The following is a 17596-nucleotide window of genomic DNA, read 5'->3' as shown; positions in this document are numbered from 1 at the left end:
AGGCTTACTAACGAGATAATGTACTTTAGTGTATTTTAGATTGCGACACAGTGTTTCTCCGCCTATACGTTGGAAGTCTTGGTCCCGCTACTTCTTTCCCTTTGCCGAGGTTCTGGGCGGACCGTGAAGACTGTAGTTTGGGTGTCTCTGTGCTCTTCAAAGGGGGAGATGTTGATGTTAGTCGTTTCGTGTTCCCATTAGGAGCCTTCGGTAGCCTTGGTGTTGGCGTCGATGAAGCGCTGCGAGGAGCGGGAACTTGAGTCGTCTCCCTCTTAGTCGATTGACGGGAAGGAGCCCGTGGAATTCGCGAGCCAGGCCCCGCTGATTGTGAACGCGATTGTAGACCGGCTCCGACCATAGCCGGAGCCGTGGTCTGCCGAATGATGGCCGGCCGGCCAACCCTTTCAATCGGAGGAGTATTGGGTCTTAGTGGGCTATGTTCCGTCTTCAAGCCTTTTGCGATTGGCTCCGTGACAAATTTTGTCGACAGCAGGGGCGATAATGGTGTGGGTAGAGGAGGGACTGTGGTTGTCGTATTTATGCGCGGTGAAGGCAACCGACGGACTTTCGTCCCAGGGTTGCTGCCAGTGAGCTTAGGCTCTCCATCTGGGATCGCGGCGTTGTGCAGAAATCTGGAAGCAAGATCGTCCATCGACGATTCCGACTGCGAACTGACGATCTGTTTGCGCGCTAAGTTAATGTTGTTAATCGCTGTGATCTAACGAAACAAAGATTCCCTACGACGCTGGGTTTGGGCACCCTCAGAGTGGGAGCGAGCTCGCCCGGTCTTGAGCTTCGCGGAACATCAACATTATTGCTGGGTTGAAAGGTAAACGGACGTACCCAACGTCGTGAATGAATCGAAAAGGCCCTAAAGCGTGTCAGAATACCGCAAGAACATATATTTTCAGCCCGACCGTATTTGCAGACCCCGGCATCCACACAAAGCCGCAACCTCATAAACACCCGCAGCAGTCGCTTCGCTCAGAGCAAGGTGCATAGCGTGCTTCACCAATGCCTGCAAATACGACATGCGGAATTCGGTGGCAATAAGTAGCAAGTGACTCAAGACCGCTGGAGCCCGTTGCAGCGACGTTGACAGCGACAAACTGTAGAGGTACTGGACCAGCGCCTGCACAACAGGGAAAGATGCACCGACAGTGCACTTTGAGGAGCTGACAGCGACGGTGATATGACTGCCACTCTTCAACTCTGCGGTGGATTGAACTCGGACAAGTTCAAGTTTCTCGTTCAGCCATGGCCAGCGTCCAGCAACGAGCATCTTGGCACATCCGATTTCTCGTCCATCCTCGCAGCCAAAAGCGAAGTCAACATGCTGTCCTTCTGCTAAGATAGCTAGAGCTCGTTGTTGGTGGGCGAGATCGAGGGGACGTGCAGGGGCCTGATAAATGCCGAGAGCTTCTAAATCAATAAAAACCATTGTATCCCAATGGGCAGCGAAAAGAGAACGTCGTGCCGCATCGGAATTGTGAGATGAGGGAGCTTGTTTTATTCCCAATACGATCAACTTGTTGCGTGGATTCCAAAGAAGTCCATTGCCCCACAAACCTCCTTTCATTATGTCACCAGTGTCGATACGGGTCCATGAATTGCTGGACAGGTCTTGTGTCCAGACAGTGAACACGGGAGAAAAGCCAGGGCAGGGTGCCGAGTTGCCAGCAACAACAAGCTTGGTCCCGAGAATCGTGCCACAGGGACGATAAACGGCAGTTGGCTGCCTGCTGGAAGGCAGCGATCGGGGCGGGGGGCAGTACGATTTCGCCATTGGAGGAGAACGTGAGTGTATCGACACTGGTAGGCCGAGAAGACTGGAGACATCGAGAACTGATCAGACAATACTAGCATTAGGGTACGACATACATTGAAAATGGAAACTTCGACGGGAGAATTCGAGGAAATGGCCTCAGAATATGGCAGGGGATTAGTAAGGAAACAATTTTCCAAGTCTGGAGGCAGTGTTGGAGTGAATGTTCGCCATCTTGAAGTTGCGCAAAACGCATAATCGACATCGAGAAAAGCATAGTGCTGCGTTCGGACCCATTCCCTGGCCTCTAAATTGAACACACACGCGTCTGACAGCGGCTCTCCCCAGGCATCGACACCCCCAAATATAACGAGGTGGTTGCCAGTTATGCAGGAGATATGATTATGCCTTGCTGGCGGGGGGATCGTCGCAGCTGACTTGTTTGATGTGACGGGCAGCCAACAATGACTGGCAAGGTCAAACAAACGGACGTCGCCGAGATCTTGCAAGCGTTCTGATTGCAAGTGAGTACTGGCGTTGAATGCAGTCAGTCCTCCGAAGACGACCAGGTGGTTGTTCCCTGCATCAGATGGTCAATATTGGTTCAGGAAGTCAGAGAACTCAGACGGACAGATATCAGCGGTATGAAAACAACGCCCCTTGGGTTCTGTTGGATTCAGTGGTGGAAGCAGCTTCTCCCATTTACACAGTTCGACGTCGAGAATGTACAGATCTGACATGACTCTGCCGCTGAAAGGGATATAGCCGCCCTGTTACATTGAGTAATGGTTGTCGGAAAGGAACTGAGAAACTCACGAACAAGAATATTTTAGAGCCCAGCATTGTCGTCGAGGCACCCTAGGAATTAAGTCAATTGTTGACCGTTAATGCGCGGGATGCGCGCACCACAAGAGGAGGGGGTTTATGGCCTACGACGTCTCTAAGCTGGACGACCATCCCGGCCGCCGAAGCTGCCATTGGAGGAGCTCCAAATTAGAGTCAAGAGGGCAAGGTAGAATTGCAACGACTGCACCAACACCCATATATGCCATCGGAGCCAGCCGTGTGAATGCCTGAATGCCGATATTATTGTTCGTGTGCTTACTGCATGGGCGCTGAGTCTATTCCAGGTATCCAAGGTGGTTATTGACTCTTGGACGAAAACAGTGTGATCATTTAGGTGATCCCGTCATCGAAGTCGAGGGGGGTGGAGAATTCTCAACCTTGTTGAGCAAACTTTCTATATCATTTGGCTTGGGCGCAACTGTCGTAGAGACATAAGGGCTGATGAAAGTATAAAGTTCAAACGACGCACGATGACCTTCATGAACTGAGACGGCAAAGCGATGCCACGCGCGGCTGAAAGGAGTGGATTGCACATGGCAGCAAGAAAGCCTTTGAATGGGCCGTCGATGCTGCGCTGCAGTTTTCTGGTTGCGGCAATGGGAGGCTTTCAACTTCTTTTCGATGTAGGTGATTCGTGGGACCAGGTAAATTGCAAAACAGCCCCATCATTAATTTCGAGAATCATCACTGATTGGTTCCAATTTAAGCCCGAATTAGCTAGAATCGGAGGCATGTGATGTTTATCAAAATATCATGGCTCTGACTCCGAGTCTAAACGTCGACTCTTGCCTTACACCACTACCAATATGAACTACCTCAAACCCTCTCTCCCCAACACGGCACTTGTCGTTATTGACATTCAAAAGGGTCACTTACCGTCCACCGCTGATCATGATGACACCTACTAACCCCAGGCAGCCTTTCATCACGATATATTCGGTACGCGCGAGAGGTCGACTCCCAACCTTCAGCTCAATGTCACTTCTATTCTCGAGCTCTTCCGCACGAAGAATTTGCTAGTAGTTCACGTGCATCACATCGATACCAAGAAGAGCGACCCCAATGGTGAATCCCCCTGGAACGAAACAGTTTTCGGCGCGGAGTGGACATCGGCGCAGGACTTCGCTGAGCCAATCGCCGGTGAACCTGTGCTGCGTAAATTTGACCAGAGCTCGGGTTTCAATGCTCAGTTAACCACGGATAACAAAACGACCTTGAAAGACGTTTTGGATGCCCAAAATATCCAGACCATTATTCTTGTTGGTCTTTCGTCGCCACATTGCGTTAGTTCTACGGCTCGGAGCGGATACGATGCTGGCTACAAGGTTATCGTCGTGGGGGGATGGTTGCGGAACATTTAATACGGGTGTCGCCAAATATCAAGGCTCACTGAAGGGCGACGCGAAGGAGGGGCGAAACTGGAGTGCAGAGATGGCCCATGCGGTTGCTATGGCAAATCTTGACGGTGATTTGGCGGATGTGGTCGCAACGGAAGACGTGTTGAAGTGTTTCTAAAACGTCATGTGACCGTGATTCTTTCAATAATCTTATCTTTGTTTCCCACCGACATACTTGCCCCAAACCAAGAGATAAGACATCCAGTCGCATTGCTGTCAGCATTGGAGCGCGCCGAAAATCAACCGATCAGCGTTCAAACGTTCAAACGCGTCGGATGGCGCTCTTGGCTCCATCTCGCAACAATTTCCCGTGCATGCGTTACCTAGATGCGCGATGATACAGAGTCAGAATTTCCCTTGTCCGCTTCACGTGCCGCCTCCGCAGCCATCTCTGCCCTGAGCGCACCAAAAAACGCTGACGAGTACTTGGAGTCCACAAACTCGTCCAGCCAAATGATCTGTTCCGAGCCAGGGCTAAACTTGAAGGTGATCATGTACTCGTTATCGTAGTCCTCTCCCGACTTTGTTCTACCCTCCGAAGTCATCTACAACAGTTAGTCAAAGAAGTACTTGCTTGTTTGCCCTTCGAAGAAACTCACATGGAATACGACACGATCCACGCCATGCGTCTCCTCGTGAATGGTCCATTTGATATACTCAAACAGTTCAGTGAGGTTGAACTTCAGTATGCCAATCCAAGTGTCCTTGTCACGCGTCTCTTTGCCATCGACCGGAACGATAGAGCGGGGGCGGTATTTTTGCTGGAAATCCTGATGGATAAGGGCCGCCAACTGGTCCCACTCCAAGGCATTAAGATGTTCCATGAAAGCATGGGCAACCGCGAGCTGTTGGGGTAGGGGGGAGGAGGACATAGTGGACGTGGAAGAAAGATCCCACTAGCGCACGCTGACCCAGCAGTCTGTTGGATTACAACGGCAGAGCGGGCCACAGAAATGAATGAAAGTTCCAGCCGTCTATTGGATAGTTATATTTAACATGATGGCCGGAAGGAAGATTGGTCGGGGTCTACTTTTTCTTCCCGCCCACATTAGTCGCTTTCTTCAGATCCACAACAGTCTTGTCCACTTCGGCAATGTGGCGATCAACTAGCTTTTGAAACTAGTCTATATGAGTCAAGGCGAATACTAGAACACAACTCGCACCTCTTCCAGCTCAATCGAATGCTTTTTGTAGTTGCCGCGTTTAATGCTCGTCGAGTGAGCTTTACGGATTTGAACGCGTACATCCTCAGATTGCTTGCTTGCGGCGGTGACCAAAGCCAGATTGGATTCCACTGTGGGTCTGATCAACGTTCAGCCAACCACTCTTAGAACCCGCAAAAAAACGCACTTCGGTATGGGAATTTTTATTGTCCGGGCGTCATGCTTTTGCGGAATGATATTTGGGATTTTGGAGTCATATAGCGCCTTTTCGACTTGTTTCATGTTCTGTGAAGCCAATGAAATTGGTTGGACACACTGTGTCAACAAAGTTGCGAGCGGCACTCACTTACTTGTTCGTCGAAAATGGTGATCAGCAGTGTAGACCCGTCCCGCACACCAACCGTAGCAACTTCAACGAGCCTCACCTCTCGTCCGTCCAGCTTCACTCGAACAGGATCGAGGACGGCGGGGGTAACGCGACCAGTTGCACGCGTCTCTACGCCAGCACACTCTTTCCTGAACCACTCGACGGCAGCCTTCATCTTCTCTTCTGCTTTCTCATACTCAGCTCGTGCAGCCTCATCTGTAATGGGTTGTTTTGAGCCCGGAACGAAGTCAGCAGTGGATTTGACGTTCTTCTTCGACGCATAAGTTCGAACAGGCTGGTTGCCTGTTGGAGGGAGCGGGTGGTGGAGTAGAAGTGCAGTTTTAAGTGTCTGGCGTCGGCATACACGGAGGGCTCCTCGCAGGACGAAAACAGACATCAGGCGTGACGTCACGCGTATCATGAGGTATTATGTCACACCGTAACCGCTTATTTGTTCGACATCGGACGCAGTATTAGCATCATTATACACCCAAGGATAAATACAAGTCGACGAATGTAAACTACACAGGATATAGATTCCCACAGCAATTAGAAATGTTCCTATTCACAAAGGTCAGCCTTAAATTGTTCAACCACCAAAGCTAACAGACCTTGGCGAAGAAAAACTCAACACGGTCGCTTGAATGGTGAACAGTCGCTTCTTTGATGATCTTTGCCAGAGGAGTGGGCCCACAGAAATATGTCTGTAGTAGAACTTAGTAGAATCCAAGCAACAAACGAACCAAGTCTCACGCCAACTTTGGTCTTGAGCTGCTCGCCAGTACCAGGAATATATTGGCCTTCGGAAATCGCACGGGATATTTGACCGTAGATCGTCATCCAGTCAGGGCGCCCAAACATGGTTCTTGTGCGAAGCAGAGTCAACGGATCGTAAGCAGCACCGGCGTCGTTCACGGCAATATTCCATAGCATGTCCTCTGCAGCGAGACTTGAGCGGGATCATGGAAAAGTAGGGTAAATTTACCAGTGATTTTCTGCGTCAGGTAAATGTTAATTCGGAGGAAGTTGGCTGGATATTAAGGTCAATTCCTGAGTTGATTGAATGACGATGGAACATACGATCAGCTTGTGCTGCCTCAACTTCAGCGAGCAGACTCTGGAACCATCCGAATGAGGGGGCGTCACGGCATACCCAGAAAAACTCGACACGGCGGAGGGTTCCAAGATTGCCCTTGCGCTGGCGATACCATATGTGTTTTAAGATGGAAGCAAATGGCGTAACACCGATACCAGCCCCAATCAACACAGCAACTTCAACGTTGAAAACATCCTCAGCGGGTGCTCCGTATGGTCCATCAATGCGAACAACGGGCATCTCGCCAGTCGTACTCGAATCGAGCTCAACGAAGTCGCCTCGGAAGCCAGAGACTTTGTCCTCCTTCTCAGTGCCACTCATTGCCCTCTTCGTCATTGATGCAACAACTGATGGGCCGACACCAAGGCGCTCGCCCAAAGAATGGGTCCAATCTCCAGCTTGGCGGACGTGAACAGATACATAGGGGTCATCGGGAGCAGAAGTAATGGTGAAGGGATGCCATTGCCAACGCGAAATTTCGGGGACTTGAAGGAAGAGCCATTGTCCAGGGGTGTACTTGAAGCTAGGCTTGACGATACGAAGCTCCATAGCGCCGCTGGGATGGATCAAAACCCGTGACAGGCGGGTTGAGCGACGCGCCCTATATTCGCGATAGACACGTTCGCCGAAGTAGAGCACGCCAGGCCAAATGTTGTAGCGCCATCCAAGATAACCGAGGCCTGAAATGTGATCAGATGGGGATGAGCATGGAGTCAAAGAAGAGTTGCATTACAGTGCTCTGTGAAAAGAAGAAGGATCAGATCAAGCTACACGTGAAAGGGTTTCTGCTTACTGTTGTCATAGAAGGGGAAGACGTCGGTATACGCTGGGTCAACTGTGTCACGCACAAAGCACCCAGTAGCGTGTGCTGAAAAAGAGTCAGTCGCTGGTCGTTCAGTGAATGACAACTGACTGTAAAGACCTGAATAAAAGAATCAGTGAACCAGAAATGATCCCACATATGTAGTCTTCTTACCCAGCATAAAGAAGAACGCCAAATGATGGGTGTACCTACGAGGCTGTGAAATGACGAATTTTCATGGGCTAGAGCACTTACCAAAAGGCCTCGAAGCACTGGTTACGAATCTTTTGGTGGGCAGTTGTATACATAAGCAACATGATCAGCAGCATCCAATGGCCAGTGAAGCCACCAGGCTGTTGGTAATGGATCTCCTGAGCGGTCTGCTTTCGGACTTGCGCTCGCTCGACGTTGATGAAGTTGACGTAGTGTCCTGTTGTATGAACGGCAGACCAAAAAGCCATCGAGTAGGCCACTTGTCGGTGGAACCAGATGTTCTCGTCGGCAGGGAAGAGCCATGTTAATTTGGGACGGACAACCCTGATAATGTTTCGCAGCATTGGAATTAAAATCATTGCGCCGTCGAATGCGAGGACGAGGCCAGCACCGCGACTGACCCAAACAGAATATTGCAGCAAGTTGAGCGCAGCGAGCTTCTTGTTCGTTTCCTGAATGACCCACAGTCAATTAAAGAAGTCAACGATTGACTACAAGGACTCGCCTGGCTGTGCCACCCGTACGCAAACAGAAAGAAGTGTATCCCATACCAGATGACGTTGAAAGCGAGTCGCCGGGGAGCAAGGAATTCTCTTGCGAACCAGCTTTCTCCCATAGTTAGACAACGGAGAAGTGTTGAATGAAAGACGAGTGCACGAAGGAACGGTGGGCAATCTGAGTCCAGTCAGACCAAAGAAAACGAGGGATGAAGAGGGTGAGTGGCGGCGGAGAGCGACGGAGACAAGAGTCTACGAAGGAAAAAAACAGAGCCGGTAGACAGCGGCCCATATTTGTGGTCGCTTTGCGCGGACTGCATTTCGGTTCTAGACTCGTCTGGCTCCGTATATTTTTTTGATGACGACTGGAGATTGATGGCTACTGTTGAGTGAGCCGGCTAGTCGAGTCCAGAGCCTTCGAAATTGCTTGGTGTTGCTTTGCCGCTGCTTTGCCGCAACTTTTGCCGGTGAGTTTGCGCAGGCGCACAGGCCACGGCAGATTCCAGACCCACTTTCGTAGTCACTCATCTGTTCAAGATCTGTTTGGGTTTGACCGTTGACGGAGCAAATACTTGCGGACATTTCGGGACAACGCATTCACTCGCAGGTTGACTTGAAGTTCACTCGAAAGTGTTGTCAACGATCTCAAGCTTGTCACGGTGATGTCACGCTATCACATAGACACAGTTCACTGCCAATTCACTGCTGTTGGTTTGAGTAGAAGTTGAACGGTGGCTCGACATTCAGCGCTCGGCTTACTCCGACAACTGATACTTATTTGCAATGACAACTTTCTGAAAAGTATCGTTCAACCGAATTCGTCGATGTGGGGGCGGCAGTGGTTGGGATTCTGCATCGTTTGCAACACTTTTTCTGCCGTTCAAATAGACCTTCAACGCACTCGATCAGGATATTGAATGTACCTGCTTGTCTTGCCTTGGCTCGGTCAGGGTCGCTAATATGTAATGGGTGACGAGCTCCTGGATTTTTCTCCCTTGTGAGGATGCCAGCACTGTCTCAGACAAAGGTATGTGTACCCTATTCCCATCGACTTTCTTCCTGACCATGGAGTCTGAGCCTACTTCGGGGACCCTCACCCACAAGGGTTTTGCGACTCCGGATGCGTATGTCGTCAAGTTGCTTTTGTCACCGTTTCTCATTCCTCCATCAGTACTGCCTCTAGGCGACGACCGGGGACATCATTCGTTCATGCACTACTAGCCACTGCCCTTTTCCGCTGTTGGCACATCCTTCTTTTCTTTGCCGGTACGAGCTGGTGGGACCCCCTTGGAAACACTTTAACCTCAACTCCTTAGCGTGGTCGACCTGCATTACCCTTCTCGATGAGAATAAATTCAAAGTCCGCATTCCAATGACCCTGCTTACGGTGTACGTGTCCATGCTCACGATTATCCTGGCAACTGACTATTTGCAGAGTTGGTACAGTCTTGGGTTTCATTGTTTCTTATCGGACAACCTCCTCGTTCGAGCGCTACAACGAGGGCCGTCGGTTCTGGTCGCAAATCATCTTGGCTTCTCGTGGTTTCGCCCGAACAGTATGGTTTCATGTCCCTGGTGCGCTTGCGACCTCTTTCTTAGTTACTTTCTTGACCTTCCATATCTAGACCAACCTGTGAAATCAGGGTTTACCACAGAAGATATGACAGCAAGAGGAATGGTTGAAAAGAAGACAGTTATTAATCTTATCGAAGCTTTCGCGGTCGCTGTGAAACATTATCTGCGAGGTGAAGATGGTATCTATTATCAGTGCGTCCTCTTAAACATGCATCTACTCACCTTAAGCCCCTCCTCAGAGACCTATACTACCTCGTAAAATTTCTTCCTGCCTACGCCCTTCCATTAGGAATACCCTCCAATGCCGATTTGATAAATGGCGTCGATGGCGAGGACAATCGTCCGTCCAACACTGGCGTTTCGACTCGTCCATCGATGCCTGAAACCCCAGATGGCTCGTTTCTCTACCAGAGAACGTCGCCGAATCACTCGTCTTTGTCAGCGCCACACTTGCCTCTTCCTGTCAGTATAGAACGGAGATCAAGCACCAGGGGCCGCGTTAATCCTCAAGAAGACCTGCGTGCAAAGCCCCCGCCCCTGACAATTTCACCCCCAACACGAATGAATTCGGTCGAGGAGAAGGAAACACACATAAGACGGATGACGAGCATGCGGTCGATGCAATCCATTCGCTCGCCTATTCCCGGAGAACCACAAAAGGTCATACTTGCTCGGGGAGACGAGGCGTTTTTACTCCCCGGACATTTGCCCCCCAAATATAATATCTTCGACCTCTTCCCTTTCTCGTTACTGGTCAAGTATCTTACGAAGCGTGGGCGCGAAATCAAAGGCAAAAAGGCGGCACGCATGAGGGCGAAAATCATGAGGGAGAAAGAGAACGGGAGTCATAACTTGCCATTAGAAATCAGTCTCTACCTCGTGGGTGCTCCGATTTCCGTTGATCGACGCTTACAATCTGGCAGAGCTCTTATATCGCTACGCTGCAGAGTCGCAAGCAGACGGATGTTCCCACCACCAGTGAGCATTGCGATAAACGGGTGATTTTCATGCCACTGATAGTTATTCAGACAGTCTCCTCGCCAGTCTCAATCAACTAGTAGATGCACTCACGGGTCTTGAGCGCATTTTGACCACTCCTGTCCCATATTCGTGTGTCCTGGTTCTTTCTCTTTTATAGTTTGCTGATCTTGACCAGATATTCTATTCATCTCTGGGTCGTCGTGTCGCTTTACTGTCTGGCTCTTCCCAGCCAGATTGTCGCGAGCATGCACTGGCTCACTATTCCCGGGACCATCATCCTCGCCTTCATATTCTTCGGATTCTTGGTTGCCGGAGAAGAAATTGAGAGTGGGTTTAGCCTTCCAACTCTCCGTCACTTGTTCTTGATCGCCTTTCTAGATCCTTTCGGGTATGACAAGAACGACCTCAACCTCGACCATTTTACGCAAAACATTATTCGAACCGAGCTGCGTGCTATCACGAGTGCTGCCGCACCAGATCCGGACCGCTGGGTGTTTGCCACCGAGAATGACATGCTGTTTGTGTCGGACGTCGACCGTGACGAGCGCCTTGGTCCCGAAACTTGGGTCAAGCGTGGAAGTGGGGCAATGTTGGGTGCTCTGAGCATGGTTTGATTCATTCACTGGGATTGGGGACTAGGAGATAGAGATCTACTTACTGTTATACTCTACTGTTATACTCTACTTACGTATAAATCTACAGCGTACATTACTTAAGGCTAAGAAAATCATTCTTGACTGAGATCTACATTCTTGACTGAGATCTAATCGCGATAAGATTAGCAAGGTTAACATCACGCGCGAAAGATAAGACGCGCACATTTGTTCATGCTTTTAGCACTTGGGGTGAGCAACGTAGCATTCACTTTCAGACCGAGACTGGTGTCTGATGAGTGGGTCTTTCCGCGAGAACGTGCGTGAACATATTTCGCAGCGATAGTCGAGTTCGGATCGGAAGTGCGTTGCGAGATGCCGCTCGCAGTCAGCTGGTCGCTTCGGCCTATTGTACTCAGGGCAGGTCGCCGAGATTTTACAGGCCAACATGGGTTTCTTGTCCTCGTAGCGAATTTCGCAGCCTAGAAGCAGCATGTATTGCAGATGCTTGGGTATGACGTTCGCGTCGGGAGGCAACTTGGCTCCCCGCGCAATCGCTTTTTTCACAGCGTTTTCAGGAATTCTGCGGCCCCGGTTCTCTTTGTCCATGTCCGGATTGGATTTGGGCGGATCGTTGGGGGCAGATGCTGGCAATGGTGGCGGGGGCGAGGGTTGGCGAACTTGGAGAGGGGAAGCCTCGATACGGGCGGAGTTGTTTCGAGGGCGGCGAACGGGGCCTGAGCTCGGTTTTCGCGTGTTTTCCACCTCAAAGATGCTTTCAGACTCGCTGTCTGAGTCATCCTCCTCAGGCTGGGGCGAAAGCGTGCGTCCCAGCGGGTTCCATGCGTCATCGTGGTATATTTCGAAAGCGCAGGCGTCCATTGGGTCGACGGTGCCGCGTCCATTGCGTCCCCAAGAGAAGCGCGGGACGAGATAGGGATCGAGCTTCTGGTGGATGGTGCAGTTGGGGTTGGGAGTTTCAAGGGGGTGGTTCAACACGCTGAAGAGGTTGGGGTTGTATGGCAATCGACTGCTGAGGAAGTCGGAGTTGGCTTGGTTGTGAATGCCGGCCATCGTAAACGGGGGTGTTCGGTGGGGGTTGGTGGGTGGAGACTGATGCAAGACCGGGCGGTTTTATAGTTGAACTGCTCGACGCCTTTGTCTGGCTCGAGCGTACCAAGCGCAATACCAAACTGGGCATGACCGTGCGAGCTAAATTGAGAAACCCATTGTTATCCCGTTGCTGTGCAGCTGGCTGCTTTGATTGCTTGCATTTCCGTGACCAGTATAGGGAGAATCCAATCTCAAGATCTGTCTACCCAGAGAATATGCAATCGGACGGGCGAGCCCCTTGACCCAAGAGAATCTCGAATACCAGGCGTCGGTGCCCGGCGTGTCCCAAGCACTGGCACAAAATGTCACAGTGTACTAAATCATGAGCCAAACATGGCCCAAGCGTTGCCGAAAGCGTGAGTCCACAGTATCGGAGAGTTGGCTAGTGTCATCGATTCGTGAGACCAATCGAGCACAAAGACCAACCAGTGACTAGCCATCGCGGAAATGCAAAAAAGTTCGATGTTGACGGTGAGGACGATGGGATATGCGAATGTCATTGATCCGAACAAACTTCTGCTTCCTCCCACCACAAACAACCAACAGATTTTTTGTCAAGGTTACAATTATCGAAGCCAGAGGGTCTGGGATGCGAAGGAAAAGGACACCAACTATTGACCAAATGTGTGAGTCTTCCTTGCCCCTCGAGACGTCCATTACTCAGTCTCTTACTACATAGATTCGTAAATCAAGTAGTGTCACTCCCAGTACTTCTGTGGCCAAAATTCCATTCAACTTGAGCAAGCTGCTCAGCGCTCAAGTTGTGCGCATAACCTTTGCCCCCCAATAATCAACTGACATTACAGCAGACATCTATGTCTAGACAGCAACCAAAGGCACTCAAAACAAGCCACCTCTCGCAATAAACACGCTTTAACTCCTCTGTTTGCACCTTCGACGAGGCGCTTCTGCGGATGAATCGGCGCAATCGTACAGCCTCATCGAGTGTTATATATGCTTGCACCTCTGAAATGACGCTGCGGTAGAGGTGCGTCCATATCTTTCATAACACATCAGTTGCCGAAGCATTCTGTAGTTCACAATGCCCACCGTTAACGACCAACGTCCAAGTCAGTCTAAAGCCCCGCGGCGTCGACGCTATAGGACAAGAAGAGACTCTCAGAATGACTCTGGACGCCCGAAGCCACTATATTTCGGGGAAGTCGCAGCAGAAACTCCAACACTCAATATGCAGTACGCTAGGAGTCGAAGGCGGTCATTTGGTGGTGTTAACGTTGACCCGACTTCGTTGGGATCGACCTCGCGAGCAGCGATGCAATCGGTGACTTCACTTGTCAGCCTAGTTTCACCCGTGAAATTGGGGAAACGAAGGGACACTTCTGGTGACCTGTCATCGGGCAGCCACCTGGGACACCTCTTTACAAATGTCCAAAAGGCCCTCCCTTCAGTCCTCAAGAAATCGTCCAGATCTGAAGCCGCAAGTCCCGTCTTGTCTCCAGGAGCCGAGTCATCTCGTCGCCTTACGCCTCGCAAGCGGGTCTCGTTTTCCTTTACTTCCACGAAGCGAGGCGACGCAAGTGTCCGTCCCGATTCGCATAATAAGCCAGTGGAGAAGGGAATATCGCAAGATGCAGGCCGTGCTCCTTCTAGGCGTCCTTCTATCGCCTCTCTGTTTCGTCGCGGCAAGAAAGGAGCCAGCGACGAATTATCGAACAGACCGGCCAAGGCTGAACAGCTGCACCTCCAGATTGGGGAGGCCTCCGAGAATACACAAGTGCAGACTTCGGTTTCTACACAACAGCCTACCAGTGACAACATGTCAAAGCGGACTCGGGATCGCACAAAATCATGGCTGAAGCGGTGGTCAGGCAAGGCGCAAAGGCCAGACCAAACATCCCCGAACAATGCGATTCCTCCTGTCAACAGCGTCACCCTCGAGAATCCCCTCACCGAACCCGTACCAGCATATCGACCCCAAGTTGCTTCCAACTCGGTTGAATTGCCTGAATCAATGGTCTCTTATCCGATTTTCGTTGAAACTTCAGACGGAGCGGAACCATACGATCTCCTTCATTCATGGGGCCCTCAGGTTATCCCGATAGTCCGACTACCTAGGGGTAGTAACACATCTCGACATGTTGACGCGTCAAGTATCCCCTTCCCTGCGAAAGGAAATGAACCTGCTCGAGAATTCCCTTCAGCATTGGCGAAAGCATGCAAGTACTCGGTGGGTCTCTCTTCTCAGAGCAATTTTTTTGTCTCATGACAACTTACAGTTACACGAAGTAGGGTGTCTTTTCATAAGCCTGCGGTGATCGTCTCAATTCAACAGAATCTTCTGCGATGCCTGTGGACACAGGCACAGAGCAGCCCAAAGTCCGTAACCTACGCATTCTGCATCTATCCTTATTCAACCTCACCAGCGTCCAGTCAAGGATTCTCAAACTTCTTCGAACGGTGAAATCCGAAACATCCAACCTGGTTCCGGTTATATATGACCTTGTACATGCGATGGACACCCGAATAGAACTGAACCAGGTTACACCCCTCCCTAAACAACTCCAGTTATTATCCTAACGGGGTTTTCAGCTTGCTGACCTGCTGCTCATGCCCAATGATGAGCTGAACGAGGCATTGAAGGCAGATCGACTCGCGATGAAAAAGTCCCTGATCGAGTCCCAAAACGAAATCTTGAGGCAACCAACATCGCACAAGGGGATAGTAGATGTCATTCAGGATGTCTGTTTGCGGTTATCAGTTCCCCCGCCCCCACTTATATCGCATTCAGATAATCGACAACCGCGACAGCACTGACAAGATCGCTCATGACCTTCCACTGGTCAAGCTGCTTACCAAGATTTCGTTATCTTCTGGCAAGCCGCCTCGGTCGCTCTTGATTGAAGCCGTCACGGAGAGAACCCAACAGCGTATAGCTGCGGGAGGATTCGCAGACATCTATCAAGCGCAATATAAAGGCTCACTTGTGGCATTGAAGCAGCTTCGTTTGTATCAGAATGACACAGAAGAAACGCTGCGGAAACATCGAGAGGTCTGTTCTATAAAGGAGTTTCGCTTTGCAGCTGCTTATCTAATCATACAGAAATTTTTGCAAGAAGTCTTTTTATGGAAATATTTTTCCCATCCACACATCCTGCCCTTCCTGGGTCTATATCAGGATCCCAGCGTTCCAGACATGGATCCTCTTTGCTCTCTTTTTATGGTTTGCCCGTGGATGAAGAATAAGACAATTGGACAATACGTTGCGAACAATCCTTTACTTGCTGTGGAACCAATGGTTTGTTCAGTTCTTGACCTATATTGGAATTGACTGAATTGAACTTTCGTAACTAGCTACTTGAAATAGCTCAAGCATTAGAATACCTGCACTCTGAGCTCGTTGTCCATGGAGATCTTCGCGGCGTCGGTTGTCCATTCCTGTTCGATCTACCTTGGCTGAATAACTGTAGGACAATATTCTAATCGACGACAACGGTCATGTCCAACTCGCTGACTTTGGGGTGGCCTCATACATGAACTCAACGATTGAAAGTTCCACTCGTCGTGGCACCACACGTTGGATGGCTCCCGAACTGTTGCTGCCCGAACCTGGCCAAATTTTTCGGCGGACTCGAGAATCAGATGTATACGCTTTCGCCTGTGTTTGCTACGAGGTATGCTGCACCATCTATCGAGGTAGTCGCTCAGGTGTTTTCATTCCCCTCAGCTTTACCATGGGGGACCGCCTTTCTCGGATATAGACGCCAGTGGCGCAATCGTTCTCCATCCTGTCGGCGCTGTCCTTCGTCAAGTATCGGAATGCTTGCGGCCCTTGCGGATGCCTCCCTCCAAATTCACAGCCCCCATTTGGCGCCTGATCACGACATGCTGGCATCAGGAGCCCAAGTCCCGACTCAAAGTTGCGCAGATAGTTGAACAACTTGTGTTGTTGCAGCAAGAACAGGCGGATCGAAAGGCTGGTACGATTAGCGAGCCTCAGGCAGTGTACCGACCGCCTCGAAGTCGGAATTCGTCCTTGGTGCCGGAGCCGAGTTCATCCTCTGCGCCGTCTCGCGCGCCGTCACTCAGAGTCAGCCTGCTTCCACCTGTGCGTTTTCTCACATTTTTTGAAAATTTCTCAAGACTTGGACAGAAAAGCAGCCCTGCGTGGGGCAGCACCAGCTCGTTCAACATATTCTTGCATGGATCGAATGAAGGCAAGTCCTCTAATTGGAGGAACAAATTATCTCGACTGTTCACCAACACTGATGCCGCAGTTGGAGAGTCTGCGAGTCAACACTCTGTCGCAAGCTTCCGTTCAAAAAAACGTTTGTCCGGTCTGGCGATGCCCTGGAAGACTTGAATGGTTGTCCAAATAAATACTCTACTCTAGTCTATATTTCTGCCCGACATCAATAGCACCGCTGAAATCACTACCGCGTCCAGCAGATTTAAATGAAGGGCACGGGGAGCTAGCTGAAGGATTGTCCCAGATGAATCTAGCGATATTCTCGCGTAGATATTGAGACGAGTTGGGTCATTCAAAGGAAATAGCTATTTTGACTTCTTAGCACCGCGTTAAAAAAAAACCCATAATTTTCGTACCTCAATACTCTTTCCATTGGGGCGCCAGCTGAACTGCCTACCATGGACTAGCATTGTTCGACAGCTACATGTAGTTCATCAGTCCTCTGATTCCAGGATACTTGGAGCAACAACAGCTCACGTTCGACTGGATGCCAGTTGGAGCCATTCTGACGCCTTCATAGGAAACCCGAGCTCGTCTATCAGTACCGTTGGGGTCCCGCTCCGATTCCAGTCGATCAGAGCAACGCGATGTCGGCTGGCGTCCTCAATGACCGTCCGTGATGCGTCTGTGCTGACAAAGAAACGCGGATGACCGTCTTCGCGGAGTAAATCGGCGTCGAGAATAGCTTTGTGGGGGCCATGAGGTGCTACCGTGAGCGTTACGGGCTCCATCGCGAACTCAAGCGGGGGGATGAATTCGGAAACTGTTATAACGGGCGGAGAACTTGAAGGGGGAACGAGTGGTTGTCTGCTGGACGATGCGCTGGTAGGAGGTGTTCCCCAGGTGGGGAAGTCTGTGTTGTGAGTTGGGAGGAAGCAGTACGCCATGAAGTGCATGCAGCTCCTTCGCTAAGCATTTTATAACGAGGCATGGTCTGCGGCGATGTACATGTTGAAACTTTGGCATCCCTAATTGAGGCAG

General features: G+C 50.5%; 6 protein-coding genes across 6 annotated transcripts; 2 read left to right on the top strand and 4 right to left on the bottom strand.

The window, feature by feature from the left end:
- Positions 1-25: 25 nt before the first annotated feature.
- MIND_00594900 (uncharacterized protein) lies at positions 26-2743 on the bottom strand (the record flags this gene model as incomplete). The annotated part of the gene is made up of 9 exons (XM_037362706.1): positions 26-690; positions 742-793; positions 844-871; positions 918-1829; positions 1882-2046; positions 2090-2345; positions 2397-2535; positions 2582-2623; positions 2672-2743. 9 exons carry the CDS (start codon positions 2741-2743, stop codon positions 26-28), a joined length of 2331 nt encoding a protein of 776 aa, XP_037220627.1.
- A 2291-nt stretch (positions 2744-5034) lies between these two features.
- Positions 5035-5935, bottom strand: MIND_00594800 (Protein kinase domain-containing protein; the record flags this gene model as incomplete). The annotated part of the gene is made up of 4 exons (XM_037362705.1): positions 5035-5127; positions 5172-5310; positions 5359-5456; positions 5522-5935. 4 exons carry the CDS (start codon positions 5933-5935, stop codon positions 5035-5037), a joined length of 744 nt encoding a protein of 247 aa, XP_037220626.1.
- Positions 5936-6087: 152 nt separating this feature from the next.
- MIND_00594700 (FAD-binding FR-type domain-containing protein) lies at positions 6088-8265 on the bottom strand (the record flags this gene model as incomplete). Its single annotated transcript, XM_037362704.1, has 11 exons — positions 6088-6099; positions 6150-6242; positions 6292-6476; positions 6524-6568; positions 6619-7314; positions 7368-7373; positions 7428-7502; positions 7548-7556; positions 7611-7645; positions 7692-8101; positions 8155-8265. The coding sequence occupies 11 exons, from the start codon at positions 8263-8265 to the stop codon at positions 6088-6090; spliced, it is 1677 nt and encodes a 558-aa protein (XP_037220625.1).
- An 884-nt stretch (positions 8266-9149) lies between these two features.
- MIND_00594600 (uncharacterized protein) lies at positions 9150-11316 on the top strand (the record flags this gene model as incomplete). Its single annotated transcript, XM_037362703.1, has 11 exons — positions 9150-9173; positions 9218-9270; positions 9318-9412; positions 9463-9535; positions 9582-9721; positions 9772-9913; positions 9961-10600; positions 10645-10699; positions 10750-10831; positions 10878-11029; positions 11081-11316. 11 exons carry the CDS (start codon positions 9150-9152, stop codon positions 11314-11316), a joined length of 1692 nt encoding a protein of 563 aa, XP_037220624.1.
- Positions 11317-11535: 219 nt separating this feature from the next.
- Positions 11536-12369, bottom strand: MIND_00594500 (C2H2-type domain-containing protein; the record flags this gene model as incomplete). Its single annotated transcript, XM_037362702.1, has 1 exon — positions 11536-12369. The coding sequence occupies one exon, from the start codon at positions 12367-12369 to the stop codon at positions 11536-11538; it is 834 nt and encodes a 277-aa protein (XP_037220623.1).
- A 1081-nt stretch (positions 12370-13450) lies between these two features.
- Positions 13451-16729, top strand: MIND_00594400 (Protein kinase domain-containing protein; the record flags this gene model as incomplete). Its single annotated transcript, XM_037362701.1, has 11 exons — positions 13451-14596; positions 14646-14654; positions 14702-14745; positions 14793-14907; positions 14959-15108; positions 15158-15418; positions 15470-15664; positions 15721-15789; positions 15837-16040; positions 16094-16474; positions 16520-16729. 11 exons carry the CDS (start codon positions 13451-13453, stop codon positions 16727-16729), a joined length of 2784 nt encoding a protein of 927 aa, XP_037220622.1.
- Positions 16730-17596: the final 867 nt, after the last annotated feature.

This window comes from Mycena indigotica, assembly GCF_014461135.1.
Source record: "Mycena indigotica strain 171206Taipei chromosome Unknown Mind.scaff0005, whole genome shotgun sequence".
In the NCBI taxonomy this organism is placed as follows: Eukaryota; Fungi; Basidiomycota; class Agaricomycetes; order Agaricales; family Mycenaceae; genus Mycena; species Mycena indigotica.
The sequence above is the reverse complement of the archived record's forward strand: the minus strand, read 5'-3'. Positions and strand labels throughout refer to the sequence as shown.